The following is a 16270-nucleotide window of genomic DNA, read 5'->3' as shown; positions in this document are numbered from 1 at the left end:
GGGAAGGGAAGCTCTTTCTTCAGCGCAGATGCATCCTAAGCCCTTCTCCCAAGACTTCCAGCCCCAGGATTTCTGTAGGATGGAGCTAGAGAGGTTAAAGTGGTGTCAAACTGCATTATTTCTACAGTGCAGTTGCATCCTAAGAACTTCTCCCCAAACTACAAATCCTAGGATTGCTATAGGATGGAGCCACAGGACTTTAAATGATGCCAAAACTGCTTTATTTCTACAGTGCAGATGCATCCTAAGACCTTCTCCCCAAACTACAAATCCCAGGATTTCTGTAGCATGGAGCCAGAGTGGTTAAAGTGGTGCCAAAACTGCATTATTTCTACAGTGTCGGAGCATATTTGTGACTTCTTTTTTCCAAGGCGTTTGTTGATCTCTGCCCATCAGGGAGTTTATTCTCTAGTCCCTTCTCAGCAGTCCTTGAGAAGGAGGGCTGTGGGTTTTATAAGACTGTTGATGCTACAAGGTTACGGTCCCCGAAGCGTCCGAGAAAGTGCTGAGAGCGGCGAAACACAGAAAAACGTCCAATTTAAAGTCTGGGTGAGTCACTTAGCAGACTTAGCGGCTACATTCACTTTTAATGAGGCCGGAGATCCTGAGAGTCTTGTGCCACTAATGGGACCCTGCATTTTTAATCCAGGGCCTCTTTATGCATGCATCTTATGCAAAAAGCCTGAGCGCATCAAGGCAGGCGCACTCCCCAGGAAAGCGAAAAAGACTGGATTTTCTACAAAGGGTCGTTCTGAATCGCTGACGGTGGCAGGAGCTTCGCGCCATCTCTCTCAAAGCCCAAAGGTAAACAGGGTCAGGAGAAGATTTCAAGGAATTTGGCTTTGCATAGTGAATATGGGAAGTGGGGAACAAACCCAGATTCTCCATCGAGCTCGAACTGAATGGAATCAAATTTGCAATCTTCCAGCGCTATTTGCAATATCTGCAAAGTGAATATTCAAAGTAGTAAAGAAACCCAGATTCTCCATCTAGCTTGAACTGAATGGAATCAAATTTTGTACAAAGTACAATAAAATACCAAATAAAACCCATTATCCCTCCCTCCGACACAACCCTTAAAATTCCCCATTAATAATCGTAATGATAAATAATATCCAGTGATTCAAATAACAGTAAGACGATGGGAATCCTGGGGTGTTAGGGGTCCATTTTGATTAATACATTCTCTCTAGGAATCTCTAGGTCCAAGAGCGCAATTCTGCCGAAAGTTGACCATAGAGTTGTGATGGAGAATGTAGATGTTCCTAGAGGAAACACCTCTCTAGGCATTTGTAGGTCCTCCAGCATGACTCTATGATCAACGCTGACCATAGAGTTGCACTGAGGACCTGGAGATTCCTAGAGAGGTGTTCTCTTAAGTAAAAAGAATAGGGTTTTTTATTATTATTATTTGCAGTTTTTCCATATTCCTGGGGGTCCTTCACCCTGAACCCCAGCGAATGTGGAGGGACCACTGTACAGTATTTGCAATGTTTGCACTGTGGTATTTATTTGCCATATTTCAGGCTGTAGCTTTGCTAGGGACTTTTTTTGATGCTGTTGCCAAATCTGAAGCGTTTGAGGTCAGCGCGAATAGCGTCCTTCTGGCTGATCCTTAACCCCCAAAGCTACATCCATCTTCAGAGGCTAAACATCACCCAGCAGGACTCAGCCCCTGTGTGTCAAAATAAGTTTATTCCTCCCCTCTAGGTATACTTTCCCCTCCTTCTGGAAATGAAAGGATCAACAACAGCAGAGGATCCGAAATGCCAAGCAGTGACCTTTCTATCTCGGGTGCTTTCAATTGCATCCAGGCATTAACCTCGAAAAAGGGGGTCACCGTCGATGTTGGAAGTAGAGGGAGCCACCAAGAAAGGTACTGAGCAAATGTGAAGGACGGCTGCACAAAGTTCCCTCGCCGGCCCTGCTCCGACCTTTAAATCTTCCAGAGAGGAAAATGCCGGTGACATTTTTCTTTGCATGCATTTCTATACACACACTTTCCCTTTGCTTTTGCACACACATACAAATATGCACAGCACACCATGCTTCCTCCGCTGCAGCAGATTCTCCCCTTCTTGCTTCATCCAGTAGATCTGATTTTCCTCTTTTGCTATTTTTCCCCCTCCTCCTTTTGCTCACACTGCATCTGCAAAAATCTCAAACGATGGGAGGATTTGGAGGGACAAATCACATCCCCATGCGGCGCCTTCTGCAGTACAAGAATGGGTTGTGACATGCTGCGTATGCCGAAAATGCTTGCAATGCATCACCCAAAGAGAACAGCTTGCATACGTGTTTTGTGTTATTTTGGAGGATGTCACATTTAAGTTTATTAGGGTCATAGATGGCATAGTAGTACTGAATAAAGGGATCATATTAGTGCTCAATAAAGGGATTTGGGGTGTCATTGTCCTTTGCTACGGGGCCTATCTATCTATCTATCTATCTATCTATCTATCTATCTATCTATCATCTATCTATCCATCCATCCATCGATCTATCATTTATTAGGGTCATAGATGGCATAGTAGTGTGAATAAAGGGATCACTGTGGATTTGGGATGTCATTGTCCTTTGCTATGGGGCCAACAGCTAATCTATCTATCTATCGTTTATTAGGGTTATAGATGGTGGCATAGTAGTGCTGAATAAAGGGATCACTGTGAAGTCGAGGGCTGTCATGGCCGGCATCCATAGTTTTTGTGGGGTTTTCGGACTATGTGGCCATGTTCTAGAAGACCTTATTCCTGAGTTTTCGCCTGCATCTGTGGCTGGCGTCTTCAGAGAGATGGGATCCCTGTTTGGTGGATTTGGGATATCGTCGTCCTTTGCTACGGGGCCAACATGGCCATCAATCAATTTATCTATCAACCAATAGTTTATTAGGATCATCGATGGCCAAGCCAAAGGTAACAGATACATGCCGACGCACTGTTCAATGTGTTCCTTTGGGCATTCTGAACCTGAAAGAAACGAGGGCATCCCAGCCCTTGCAAGGCGCTGAGATGGTGCTGGGGAATTTTAAAGGAGTGGGTGACTTTGAAGCTTGGCATCTGCATGCAAGAGGGAGAAGGAAGGAAGGAAGGAAGGAAGGAAGGAAGGAAGGAAGGAAGGAGCGTGGGGTTTTCTTTTCTTTTTATTATTGTTAGGAGACTTCATAAGAGAGAGAGAGAGAAGGGAGGGAAAGAAAAGAGACAGCGCACTGTTTCAGCAAAGGCTTTGATGTTGTTTGCTGCGCAGGGAGAGATGTGCCAACGCAGCAGGTCAGGAGCCCAGAGTATAGAGCCAAGAAGAGCCGCAGAATTGAAAAGATCCATCATGGTGTTTGTCTCTCGCCGACGGCGGAGCGTCGAGACCTAGAAACATAGATCACAGGCAATTACGAAAGCGCGCTCTTCGCTCCAGATATTCGGCTCCAAAATGGGGAGGAATGAAAACGGTCACTCTATAGATCTCCTAAGGCCTTCATTGATGCATCGCCGGCCTCGGAACGGGTTTATTCCATTACACTGAAACGCATTCCCACTTACAAATAAATCGTTTTGCAATCCGAATAGATGGATCGGATTGGTGGCGGAGTGTGGTTTGCACTACATTTGCCCCAAATCGCATTTTCTTGCTGAAAAATAAAATAAAATAACCCACTTGTGATTCACGTTGATGGATGAATCGATTCGAAATGGACCCACTCCAGCCGGCCGAAGGGCAAGTTTAAATTGATTCTGATCCACATCTGGTTCACACTTGTGTAGAATCGATTGATCCAAAAATTCTGGGAGTTGAGGACCAATATCAACCATAGAGAAGAAGGAGAAGATGGCGGCATTGCTAACGCAGAGAGGTCCTGAGCCATTGTTCACTTTACTTTTAATGCTCTATCATCTCCCTCCATTGTTTTCAAAGGATGATCACTTTAATGAATTTGTCCTAATAGCGCCGGGGCCATAATGAATTCATTCGGCATGCCTTCGTTTTCATATTTCCCCAGCTGCTTAAATGTTCCACTCCAGCTAAATTGGCATTGCCCAGATATTATGTAAGGGACACTTAGAAGGAAAAGTACAATTTATGAACGCTTCAGGAGGAGCACATCGGCTCTGTTGGTACATTTCGTCAGAGGGGCGACACGAGGGACGGCGCATCTATTTATATTTGCTGATGATGAACACAAACCAGGGTTTTGCATCCCTCCCTGATGCCTCCGCAGCCGACAATGATCGCTCTTTATTACCCCCAATTAAATTTATGCCTTATCTACTATTTGCAAAGGGAAGGGGGTGCCTTTCGCTCACCAAAGGCCGCTGCGGAAAGAGGAATAACTCTGTTTCATTATCCCAGGCTCCTGGTGGTAATATGATCCCATTACTATATCGAAATAGGTCTGACATACATATCCTCCAGTTTCAATCTTCAGGTCTGAAACAGGGATCTCAATGCAATTGGGGGGAAAAGACCCTTCTGTAAATTACCTGGTGTGAATATTCACATTTGGAATATCTTATTTGTCAGCGTTATTTTCTCTGATGACAGAAACCTTTTCCTTTCAGGACTCCCGGGCTCCTAGATGAGTTGCAGCAATCCCAAAGAATCAGGGATCAGGTTGTGATCCCAACCCACTGGGAATCTGGTTTTGAATGGGAAGCTGCCATGCTGTTATGCAAAGAGCATTGTTACAGGTAAGGATCTAAAGAATACGCAGCAAGTGTCTCATCCTCAAAGTGGAGGGACATTGCAACTGATGGTCATCCCATTCCAAAAAGAAACATTCTTGGACAAAACTTGTTGTTTTGCATGAAATACACTGTGCCAAAAAACATACCCTACCTTATGCCAGGGTAAGAAGAAGGCATTGGAGTGGTAGAGGGAGAAGGAAGGAAGGAAGGAAGGAAGGAAGGAAGGAAGGGAAATGGAATGATGGAGAGTGGGAGGGAGGGAAATGGAAACATGGAGGGCGGGAAGGAAGGAAGGAAGGAAGGAAGGAAGGAAGGAAGGAAGGAAGCAAGCCAATTGTCAGGCAGTTCTCAGCCTCTTGGGAAAGAATTTGGAGACAAGAAATACAGCGGGAGAAGGAGGCTTTGAAACTGAACAAGGGAAGCGATGGAGAAAATGCCTTCAGAGAGAGGTCAGCGGAGATGGCCCTGCTAAGAGCCTGCCTCTCTCGGCTCCTCCAATTCAGCTGCCTCCGCCGTAATTGAGCCCCAAAGACTGAATTGTTCAGACCGACGGTATTAAACTATTGAGAACGGAGTTGCAGCTGGAGTTAAGTCTCTCTTATTACCACTGCAATGTGTGAGCAACCTTGGAGTTAGAGTGAAAATAGCTCACTGGGGTAGGTTTGGGGGGAAAGAAAAGAATCATTTCCAAGAGAGAGAAGGCAGAGAGAGGCCTGACAAAACTGCCTCCGACCAAAAGGGAAATCAAACCTCCGCTTTCTCTGGAAAGCTGTTCTTTCCCTTTCAGCTTAGAGAGCAAATAAATCATGTCACCAGGAACTCTGTCTATTAAACTGAGAAGGAGGGAGCAGCCCTCTAAGGGGGTCTCAAATTCAGGTTCAACACGAGGCGCAAAAGCATTAATCCAATGGCGTGGGACCACAATTGCCGGCCTCAGCAAAAGATAGGAAACCCACATCACCTCCTCATCCTTCTTCCAACAGCCGAACATTGCACACATTTAAAAAGTCGGCATTGGAGGCGAACGATTGCTGTCTCTCAATGGCAATAAAAAGAGACCAGGCCCAGGAATTGGGTTGAGTGGTGGCCATTTTATTCAGCCAATATTTAGACATGGATATTGAATCCTTGGAGATGCAAAAGGGGTTAGCAACCTAGAAGAGAAGCAACTCAGACACTGGGATTCCTATTTGTTGGTGGTTTTCCATCCATGCCCTAACCATGGCTAACCCTGGTTTAGCTTTCAAGATCATATGGGATCTGGTGCCTTGGCTAACCCTGGTTTAGCTTCCAAGATCAAATGTGATCTTGTTCCTTGTTTAACCCTGGCTTAGCTTCCAAGATCAGATGGCATCTTCTACCTTGACTAACCCTGGCTTAGCTTCCAAGATCAGATGGGATCTGGTGTGTTTAAGGTATTTGTATGCATGCTGTATGTATGTGCCTTCAGGTTGCGTTATGGTGGCCACTGGAACTTTGTAGGGTTTCCTTAAGCAAGGCAACCTCAGAAGTGGTTTTACCAGTTCCTTTTTCTGAAACAGAACTGGTATTTGTGGGCAGTCTTCCATCCAAGCCCTAACCATGGTTGACCCTACTTAGTTTCCAAGACATACCTGAAGTTTAAATCTTAAAACCTCTCTTTCGCACACACAAAAATAATGATGATGGCCAAGATTCTGCATCAGAGTCTAGGCTAGAATCCAAAGCCACCGTGCAGAAATTTCATTGTAACACAACCCTGTTTGTGAATTTGCAAAAATGGGCATCCAAGCAATGCCAGGAGCAGTCAAATGAGGCTGGTACAACTGCGAGGAAGTTAATCTGCTCCAGGTAGAGCTTCAAAAGAGGTGCCTAAGGTGCAGAAACTATGGACACAGGAGCCACCAACATTTTCTCTAAGAGAAACCTGAGCATGTGTTTGTGGACTGGGTCCTTATTGCAACCTGATGGTTACACACTACAGTTGTGCCACTCTTTTGTGGAATTCGGGATCGTTCAAGTCCTAACCCTGCGGCTTCCACGCCTGAACATTTCTTGCTTTCTCTTTTTTCAAAATGCCACGCTGCGTGTGTTCTTCTTCCTTGGCAACGCTCCTCCGGTTTTTGTTAATTTGAAAGTGCCTTATTGATTTGCTATTTCGAGCAAAAGGTTAGGCGGCGCAATTTCTTCCAGGGAGACAAAGATCAACCCTAATTGGCCACAGCATCCGAGGAACCAAGAGTGGAAGGAAGAAGGGATGCACTTTGTAAGGCCAGAGGGCTTGCTCTCTCCAGGCAGTGGCTTTGGTCTTCCAAGAGAGAACTGGTTTACATTTGGACTTAAGGCTTCCTTTGCCAGGAAACACCTTGCAGTGAAAGGGAATAGATAGATAGAATAACAGTAGAAGCAAGTTGCAAACAGAATAGATAGGTGGGACTTGCAAGAAAGCTGTCCCTCAAGGAGGTCCAAACTTGGGCAGCCTCATATAAGGAGCAGCCACCAAGAAGGTCCTGTCCTGCATCTTCACCAAATGTGCCCAAGGGAGGCTCACATTACTGGAAAGATTGTCTCTCTCTGTGTATTATGTCCCTCTCTTTTGCCAGAGACCCATGCAATTGAAAAATAAAAATCCCGCCCGATACTTCCCTGCCCTTCCTTCTCCACAATTGCAGGCAATTTGCTAATAAATATCAGAAGGCCGAGGCCGCCTGTTCGGTCGGAGCGTCCCGCAATGGGGAAACAATATCCCTTTTCTTCCTAATACTTTGGGAAGGAGGTTGGGAGCGGCTAATGCTGATTTGCAAGCAAATTGCTTACAACTGGATTTTAATTTAGCAGCGCGATGATGGCTGCAAATGCCTTTCGACGCCTCGTGTATAAACTCTCGCAGATGCGACGTCTCAGGCATACAAAGTAGCCCTCCGTTAGTTTACGAAATTGGATTCTGTTCCATTTCCTTAAGCAAAAAGGAAGGAAGGAAGAAGACAAGAACGGCTGGTTCAAGAAGGCTTCCTTACATACAGAAAGATGTGCCGCTACGGAGTTTATCACACGAAGGAGATCAGGAGTTTGTCCCATGAATATGCTGGAAATATTGCGTAATTACGTGTAACGATATCACACGATGTCGCACAAAAAACCTCCATTAAAGTGGTCACAAGGAAGCATCAACGTGCACCTTTTTACTTTTGGGATTTCAGCGACGATGCATTTCCAATGTCGCTTTATTTGTGCAGTTGCGTGCGATAATAATTTGCCCAATTGCTCGCCATTTCCGCTTCCTTTGCAGGATACATTCAATGCACTTTAATCTCTCTCCAATGTCGAAGTCAGACCCAGTGTGATAAACTTCTATGAGAGATTTCCAAGTCGCTCTCTTATCAAAAGCCCATCTCAGGTCTTGCAAACTCAGTGTTTTGGCATTGTGAGCCTTTACACAATTGCCAACTGGTTAGACAGCCATCTGTCGGGGATGCTTTGATTGAGAGTTCCTGCATGGCAGAAGGGGGTTGGACTGGATGGTCCTTGTGGCCTCCATGATATATCCCCTCCCTCTTTAACTGTCATCTCAGCCTCAGAGGGAGCGATCAGGCAGACCCAGAAACATCAGGGACTGCCTGAAGGAAGAGGTTCCTCCCTCTTTAACTGTCATCTTGGCCTCAGAGGGAGTGATCAGGCAGACCCAGAAACATCAGGGACTGCCTGAAGGACGAGACTTCTCCCTCTTTAACTGTCATCTCGGCCTCAGAGGGAGCGATCAGGCAGACCCAGAAACATCAGGGACTGCCTGAAGGACGAGACTTCTCCCTCTTTAACTGTCATCTCGGCCTCAGAGGGAGCGATCAGGCAGACCCAGCAACATCAGGGACTGCCTGAAGGACGAGACTTCTCCCTCTTTAACTGTCATCTCGGCCTCAGAGGGAGCGATCAGGCAGACCCAGAAACATCAGGGACTGCCTGAAGGACGAGACTTCTCCCTCTTTAACTGTCATCTCGGCCTCAGAGGGAGCGATCAGGCAGACCCAGCAACATCAGGGACTGCCTGAAGGACGAGACTTCTCCCTCCTTTAACTGTCACCTTATATTTGTTTTGTATTCAATTTTTACTGTACACCGCTATGATCATTGCTTAATAGCGGTCTATAAATAAAACATATTATTATTATTATTATTATTATTATTATTATTATTGTGGTTTGAGTGTCAGTCTACGACTCTAAAGATCAGGGTTTGAATCCCTGATCGACCATAGAAATGCACTGCATGGCTTTGGTCTAGTTGCCCAAAAAACATGTGATAATTCTGCCTTAAGGTGGCCATATGTTGGAAATGACTTGAAGGCACATGAAAACAGCGACAATTTGAATCTTAATGAGAAAAATAACCTCTTATGTTAATGGCTGGAAGAAAAACAAGAAGGGAGTTGCTTTATTCCCCTCCCGATCCTCATTCCCTAATTCAGTTTATTTTTGTATCAGAACAAAGCGCAGGTCAAGTCGCCCGGAGCCACCGGGGAAAAAGAGCGGCCAAACAAGGCATCCGTCACGAAGGGTCTATTTCCTGGGCTAACCACTTTCTCTGACAGCCTCTCATTAACTGGAGGGACATCGTGTGCGAAGATGCATCAAGGAAGGTTTTTTGAGCTATAACATTGAACAGCCGCAGATACCAGCAAGTGATAAATGTCACAGCAGTGGGGTCGCTTGGATAAATATGTTTAACACTGCGCCAAAAGGTCCTCCTGAAATGTCACATCCGTGAGCAATAGGGGAAGATCTTGGCAGAAGGAGAGACGGATACACAGCCGTTTCCATGTTTTGGCTCCCATGTGAGAGAGGCAGTGAATCCACTCCAGGTCTGAGTCCAGATTATAAGGAGGCAGACCAAGGTGCCAAACTATTCCCCTCTCCATACAATCACAGCAATGGAAAAGACCACAAGGGCCTAATAATAATAATAATAATAATAATAATTATTATTATTATTATTATTATTATTTGTTTTATTTATATACGGCTATTCCAAAGATCATAGCGGTGAACAGCAAGTAAGCTAATTTGCCCCCAACAGTCTGGGTACTCATTTTAGCTCCCTCCTCGGAAGGATGCAAGCCTGAGTCGAGCTTGGGCCCTTTTGCTGGTCTTGAACTCGCAACCTTGTGGTTTACGAGTGAATGGCTGCAGTACAGGCATTTAACCACTGCGCCATCCATTCCCCTTCCATACAGGAATACACAACTAAAGCATTCCCAAGATATCTAGCCTCCAAAGAAGGAGACACCATCACCCTCCAAGACATTGCCTTCTTCTGTCAAATAGCTCTTACCATCACTTCTTCCTAACGTTCATTGCCTTCTTCTGTCAAATAGCTCTTACCATCACTTCTTCCTAACGTTCAGGTGGAACCTCTTCTCCTGTTGCTTGCATCCATTGCTCTGGGTCAGGAAGGGCTTCCTATCCCTAATGTTTGAGAGGAATTGCTTTTGCTGAAGTTTGCATCCATTGCTCCATGTTTCAGTCTCCAGAGGGGCACAAAACAAGCTTCGTCCATCCTCAACGTGAGATCCTTTCAAATATTTAAACATGACTATCATGTCCCCCCTTAACCTTATCTGCTCCAGGTTCATCATACCCAGTTCCCTAAGCTTTGGGGTTTCCAGACCTTTCGCCATTTTGGTTGTCCTCCTTTGGACATATTCCAGCTTGCCCACATCCTTCTTGAATCGAGGTGCCCAGAATTGGACATGGTTATTTCCAGTGAGGTCTGGCTTGGTTCTTATTAGGTTTTTCTCAGGTTCTTCTCGTTTTGGATGAGTTCCTCAAACCAACCCAATGGCTGAAGTCCTCATCTGAATCCAGGATTTTATTTTTCCTTACCCTCAGGGGAGTTACAATGACACTTTTGGGAGATAGGATGACACAACAGTCACCACCAAGATGACACAAGAGGCTCTTGGAGACCCTGGTTTCTGGACATCAGCCATCTTGCAAGAGTAGCCAGTGAGTGAGTGTTATATCTCAATATGTAGAATCAGTTTTCAGAGAATATTGGTTTCAAGAGGGCAAATAATATTGGTTAACCTTTGGGGAAGACACTGCAAAAGAAGTTACTCATAGAGTTGGAAGGGATCTCAAAGGCCATCTAATCCAACCCAATGCTGGTGCAGGGAACCATGGCTAAAGAGGGCTTGACCAGGGGTCAGCCGACTTGTTTCAAAACCTTCAATGGAGGAGAGTTCACCATCTTGAGAGAGGACCTGTTCCTATGTTGAACATTTATCACCATTAGGAAGGTCTTGTTAGAGTTTAGGTGGAATCTCCATTCCTGAAGTGGCATATCTTGGTCCATATCCCAAGCTGCTGCTACACTACAGAACTAATCCAGTTTGGCTCAATGCTATGGAATTCTGGGATGTGTAGTTCTGGGAGCTATCCAACCTTCTTGGTCAGAGAGCTCTGGTGCCACAACAAACTACAAATCCAAGGATTGCATGGGATGGAGCCATGACAGTTAAAGCATCTTTTATTCTGCAGTGTGGCAACAAACCCTGGACTGATGATAATCATTGCAATTTGGGACTTAATCTGCACAAAATTCTCACGTCGTCGTTTTGCACCGAAAATTGTATTTTTCTATAGAGGAAATGATACTTTAATATTATTTATGTTTTTTCTCCCTTCTGCTTTTAAGATGCCAGATAATCCCGTCTCTTTCTGAAGATTGCTTTGGTCAGCGTTGACTTTTGTCTCCCGAGAACGGTGTCGCCAAGGAAAAAAGATTCCACTTTTCTTTAGGAACTGCTTTGGGTTTAGCGAAGGAAACTGCAAAACCCGATGGATCGTGAGGATGCTCCAGATTTGAGAAGTAAGGAGAAGGCCCTTTGCGACGCCATGGAGGACCTAAAGAAGCAAAACAAGAGCAGAAGAGAAAAGCTGGAGGCTTTCCGCCAAAAACAGAAGGAGTTTTCCAAGAAGAAGAAAGGAAGAAACGCAGGTTTGTGGGAGCAAAACCTGACCCTTTGGAAGAAGGGTGTGGACCTCTTTGAGACCATCAAGAGGGCACTGAAAGAAGAGCCAGACCTTTGGAAAGAAGAGCTGGGCGGGTGGAAAGAAGAGATGGCCCTTTGGAAGAAGGAGCTGGACCGATGGGAAGACAAATTCTCCAGAAACTATTAGGATACTCATTGCAGATATCCAAACGAAGGCCAGGAGATTAAGATTACCTGGAGTGACACCTTGGGACTGTTGTTTGAGACCTCTGAGTCTCACATTTAAGAAGGAAAATAAAAACTTCACGGAACCACATCTGCACAATATATGTTCTGATGCTAGAACCTGGCGACCTGGAGATGTTCTGGGTTTGTTCTGTTAATGTTCCCTGGCTGCCTTGGAAACAGAGTTCTTAACAAAGGGGTCTTGGTCATAGGAGAAGGAGGAGGCGGTGCAGGTGGGTCCGTAGCCTACGTTTACTAGGACCTTGTGGATTTGGAGACCTTGATGTTTTTCTCATTTGCTTTTTTTCTGGGGGTGGGGGATATAAATCATCTTAAAAGATTAGACAGCTTGGATGTGGCCAAAGACCTATCTAACAAACCTCTTGTTTTATGGGAAGCAGGGCATGAATGCAAAAGCTTTTTTCTTCCTGATGTTGAACCTAAGCCACACTATACTGTCCCTGATCCCAGAGTCAGTATCTCTGGCCATCTTGACTAACAGTTACCCACCTATTTCTCCATCATCTGTCCATAGAATATATGTCCAGGGAGAGGGAAGGTAGAGGAGAAGACACTGGAGATGTGAAGGTCCACATCTTATCTCTGGTGTCGCTCTCTGCAATGCTAGACATTTGGGCACTTAAATAAAAATTATTTTGGGAGACACTGGATTCTTATTGGGGAACATTGCCCTCATTTTTTGCTTCCCTCTCCCCATAGCTATGGTTGTTGTTGCTGTGTGCCTTCAAGTCATTTCCGACTTATGGTGACTCTGTCTGGGGCTGAGAGTGTGTGACTTTTCAATGGTCCCACACCAGGTGCCAATTTCGAATCCAATTCAGAGCTAAGTGGGCTGATAGGCATAGGAAATACAATTTACTAGTTTGTCAGTGTCCGTATTCACCAAGGGGCTACTGTGATACTGGAACATATGAGCATCCACTATGGAGTGAATGGTGCCCCATAAACCCTGATGTGAAATGGTCACCGATGTGCATCAAGGCATTCCCAATGAGCATCCAGATGGAGGCTAGGAATTGTTGGAATTGTTTGCATCTCAAGTGCCCAATGGGCATCAGAAGTGCCTTATGTGCACCAACAAGTCTCCAATGTGCACCAGAAGTCCTTGATGCTCATCAAGTGTGTCCAGTATCCAGCATTGGAAGTATTGCCCAATGCACACCCAAACGCTCTTGCTAGTCGGTGCACCTTTTTTTGTAGTTCGCTAACAAGGTTTCAGTGCATTTTTGCAATGCTGCTACAGATGTGTAAAGTAGCATAGCATAGACCATGATGTAGAATTTCAGCCACCGTTTCTGAGCGGAAATGTTTCTTTTTCTGCAAAGAAAATGTCTCCTACATAAAATTTGGATTTTTGCACAGATATGACCCAAATTGCTAACAATCCTCAGAAAAACCATGTAGCTTTCAAATATGTTCTCATTGCAAGGAGAAAAGGGTTCGTTGCTTCTTTTGAGAAGGAACCCAGCCAAGAGTGACATCTCTGCTTATGTTACTTTCTCCTTTCTTTCTCCGCTCAGAGCTGTGATCCAATGGAGACCAGGAAGAAAAGTTTATTCTTTGTACCGAACAATGCCGAATCGCCAGAGAAGAAGAGCATTGGCGGTCCTACCCCAAATTCCAATAAGCGGGACAGCTGGCACCATGCGCCCTTCCTTCCCTCCACTTTGCAAAAGGAGATCATGCAACGCAACCTGAAAGATGAGAAAACAGTCCTGCAAAAGGCGATTAAGGCATTCTGGGGGAAGAGCAAAAACCTGAGGGCAGAGATCAACTCTTTCCGTGAAGACAATAAGGTTAAGGCTTTGTGGGAAGAGATCTGCACTTTCAAGGAGAAGAACCAGGCTTTCATGGCGGAGATCAAGAACTTCTTGGAGGAAAGCCAGGTCTTCATGGCCGAGATCAAGGACTTCCACGCCAAGAAGACGGACTTCCAGGACAAGATGAAACTCTTCCAGGAGAAGATCGAGGCATTTCAGGAGAAGATTAAAGGTACGGAGGAGGAGATCGCCTCCTTAGAGGAAAGGAACGAATCATTTAGGGAGACCGTCAAAGCCTTCCAGGTGAAGAACAAGGAGTTCCAAGAGGAAAACAAGAGCATGCGAGAGAAGAACAAGTCCCTCCAGGAGAAGCTGGAAAGCGTCCTAGAAAAGAACAAGACTTTCTGGATGGAGTGCAAGGCCTTTTGGAAGAAAGACAAGACCTTCTGGGAAGAGGACATGGCCATATCCAAAGACAAGATGGCCCTCTGGGACGAGTACATTGCCTTAAGAGACAATGACCAAAACCTCCAGGAAGAAAAAGCAGGGATGTGGGACATGGTCGAAGCCCTCTGGGATGCCAAGTACACCATTTGGAAAGAGGTCAATGGCTTCCCAGAAGACCTACCCGATGAGTTCGAGGTCGAAGTACTAGAGAACGGGGCCGACGGAGATCACGACGACCCCTTCGACGAAATGAAAGCGGTGTGAACGGCGACGTTCATTTCTGGTCGACACAAGCTTGAAAGGCTCCTATGCGCTGATCACAAACACATTACACAGTGTCTCCTTTGACATCAAGACCTTAATAAAATCTTGGTGGAACTTAAAAAAAAGGTGTTGATTTTTGGATCCGGAGACTGATTCACGCACGCAGCGCCAGCAGTGTCACTGAGTGAGTGCAAGGAGTGCGGACCACACCAAGTGACACCCAAAGTGGGGCGACACCACTGCTCCCCAAATATTAGCCTGCCTAAAATGGCAGAAAGGGGCCTGGGCATTCATTTGCCTATGCACCTTTAAAATGGGCATGGGGCAAGTAAGCCCCTTTCTCGGACCACTGAGCCATGGACGCTCAAGTCCCATTAAATGCAATGGGGTGTTATTATTATTAGTAGTAGTAGTGGTAGTAGTAGTAGTACTACTACTACTACAGTGGGCCCTTGGTATCTGCTGGGGTTTAATTCCAGAACATTTCATGGATACCAAAATCCATGGATGCTCAAGTCCCATTAAATACAATAGGGTATTATTATTATTATTATTATTATTATTATTATTATTATTATTATTACAGTGGACCCATAGTATCTGCTGGGGTTTGGATCCAGGACCCCCCAGGGATACCAAAATCTGTGGATGCTCAAGTCCCATTAAATGCAGTGGTACAATAAAATGGTGTCCCATTTTTAAAAAATGGCAAAATTAAGGTTTGCCTTTGGGTCTTCATTTTCACAAACTATTGTCAATCCACAGATGGTTGAATCCATGGATGCAGAATCCCTGGAAATGGAGGGCCCAGCCCTTGTTCCCTCTTTCCTTTCTCTTTCTTTTTCCCTTTCTCTTTCTCCCTCCTGCACTTTTCATGGGCTCAGAGAACATCCTTCTAAGGCTGCGCCTTCGATGTCATGGCAGGGATGTGACGATGAATGGACAAATCACTTGAGGAAAAGACAGGTTCAGGCTTTGCTGGTTTCCAGCTGCTTTGAGTGTCACATTGGGTTAGCGCATTTCATCGCACCTGCATCTCCAGACCACAGCATCGAAGCAAAGAGAGAGAAAAGAAAACATCTGAAGACTGGCTCAGGAGAAAGGAGAACATGGGTTCAGCTCAGCCTGCTTCAAACTAAGCAGGAGATGGAATTAAATAGCCAACCTGTTCGCATGCATAGCGACACACTTAATTTGCCATTGGATATTTCAACGCTCTTGTTCTCCAGAAGCCCTGTCTGTGAACATTGGAGTCTGCAGCGATGAGCGTTGCGCTTTGGGGGATGTTCAAATGTTATTTGCGGTGTTAGATATGTGATGGTCCTTCCATGCAGAGTGTGATTTCAAGTTGCAGCCCTCCAAGGCTTGGAGCTTCTTGGTTAGTCCCAACTAAATTCATTTATCCTTCCATTGAATGGTGAGTCAAAATATAGGCCAATGCTACTTATTTAATGATTCTCCTATAGTCGGGCATAGAAATAAGATTTAGGATTGTGAGAAATGGTGGTTGTTGTGTGCCTTCAAGTCGTTTCTGACTTACAGCGGCCCTAAAGGGAGCCTATCATTGGCAAGATTTGGTCAGAAGAGGTTTGCCATGGCTTACTTGTATTGTTTGGGTTTTATTGTAAACCGCCTCGCTCCTGATGGAGAGGCGGGGTATAAATAATTTATTATTATTATTATTACCCCTGAAGCTGAGAGAGTGTGACTTGCCTATGGTCCCCCAATGGTTCTCCATGGCTAAGCAGAATTTTGGACCCAGGTCTCATGAAGCTGGAGGCTTTATCTGCATTGCAGAAATAATGCACTTTGACACCACTTGGCTCAATGCTATGGGATGCTGGGATATGTGGTTTGTTGTGGCGCTAGAGCTCTCTGACACAGAAGGCTAAATGTCTCGCAAAACTACA

At 45.2% G+C, this 16270-nt stretch overlaps 1 protein-coding gene across 1 annotated transcript; it reads left to right on the top strand.

Moving 5' to 3' along the window:
- The first annotated feature begins 12073 nt into the window (after nucleotides 1-12073).
- On the top strand, nucleotides 12074-14379 carry CCDC70 (coiled-coil domain containing 70). The gene is made up of 2 exons (XM_089476970.1): nucleotides 12074-12101; nucleotides 13410-14379. Exon 2 carries the CDS (start codon nucleotides 13422-13424, stop codon nucleotides 14358-14360), a length of 939 nt encoding a protein of 312 aa, XP_089333096.1. The 5' UTR covers nucleotides 12074-12101; nucleotides 13410-13421; the 3' UTR covers nucleotides 14361-14379.
- The last annotated feature ends 1891 nt before the right edge of the window (nucleotides 14380-16270 follow it).

Source organism: Sceloporus occidentalis, unplaced genomic scaffold (genome assembly GCF_023333645.1).
Source record: "Sceloporus occidentalis isolate IW3139 unplaced genomic scaffold, rSceOcc1.0.p SCAF_10, whole genome shotgun sequence".
NCBI lineage: Eukaryota > Metazoa > Chordata > Lepidosauria > Squamata > Phrynosomatidae > Sceloporus > Sceloporus occidentalis.
The sequence above is the reverse complement of the archived record's forward strand: the minus strand, read 5'-3'. Positions and strand labels throughout refer to the sequence as shown.

What these genes read in the sequence shown, in the direction of transcription:
- CCDC70 (XM_089476970.1), top strand. Translation starts at nt 13,422, where the DNA reads ATGGAGACCAGGAAGAAAAGTTTATTCTTTGTACCGAACAATGCCGAA.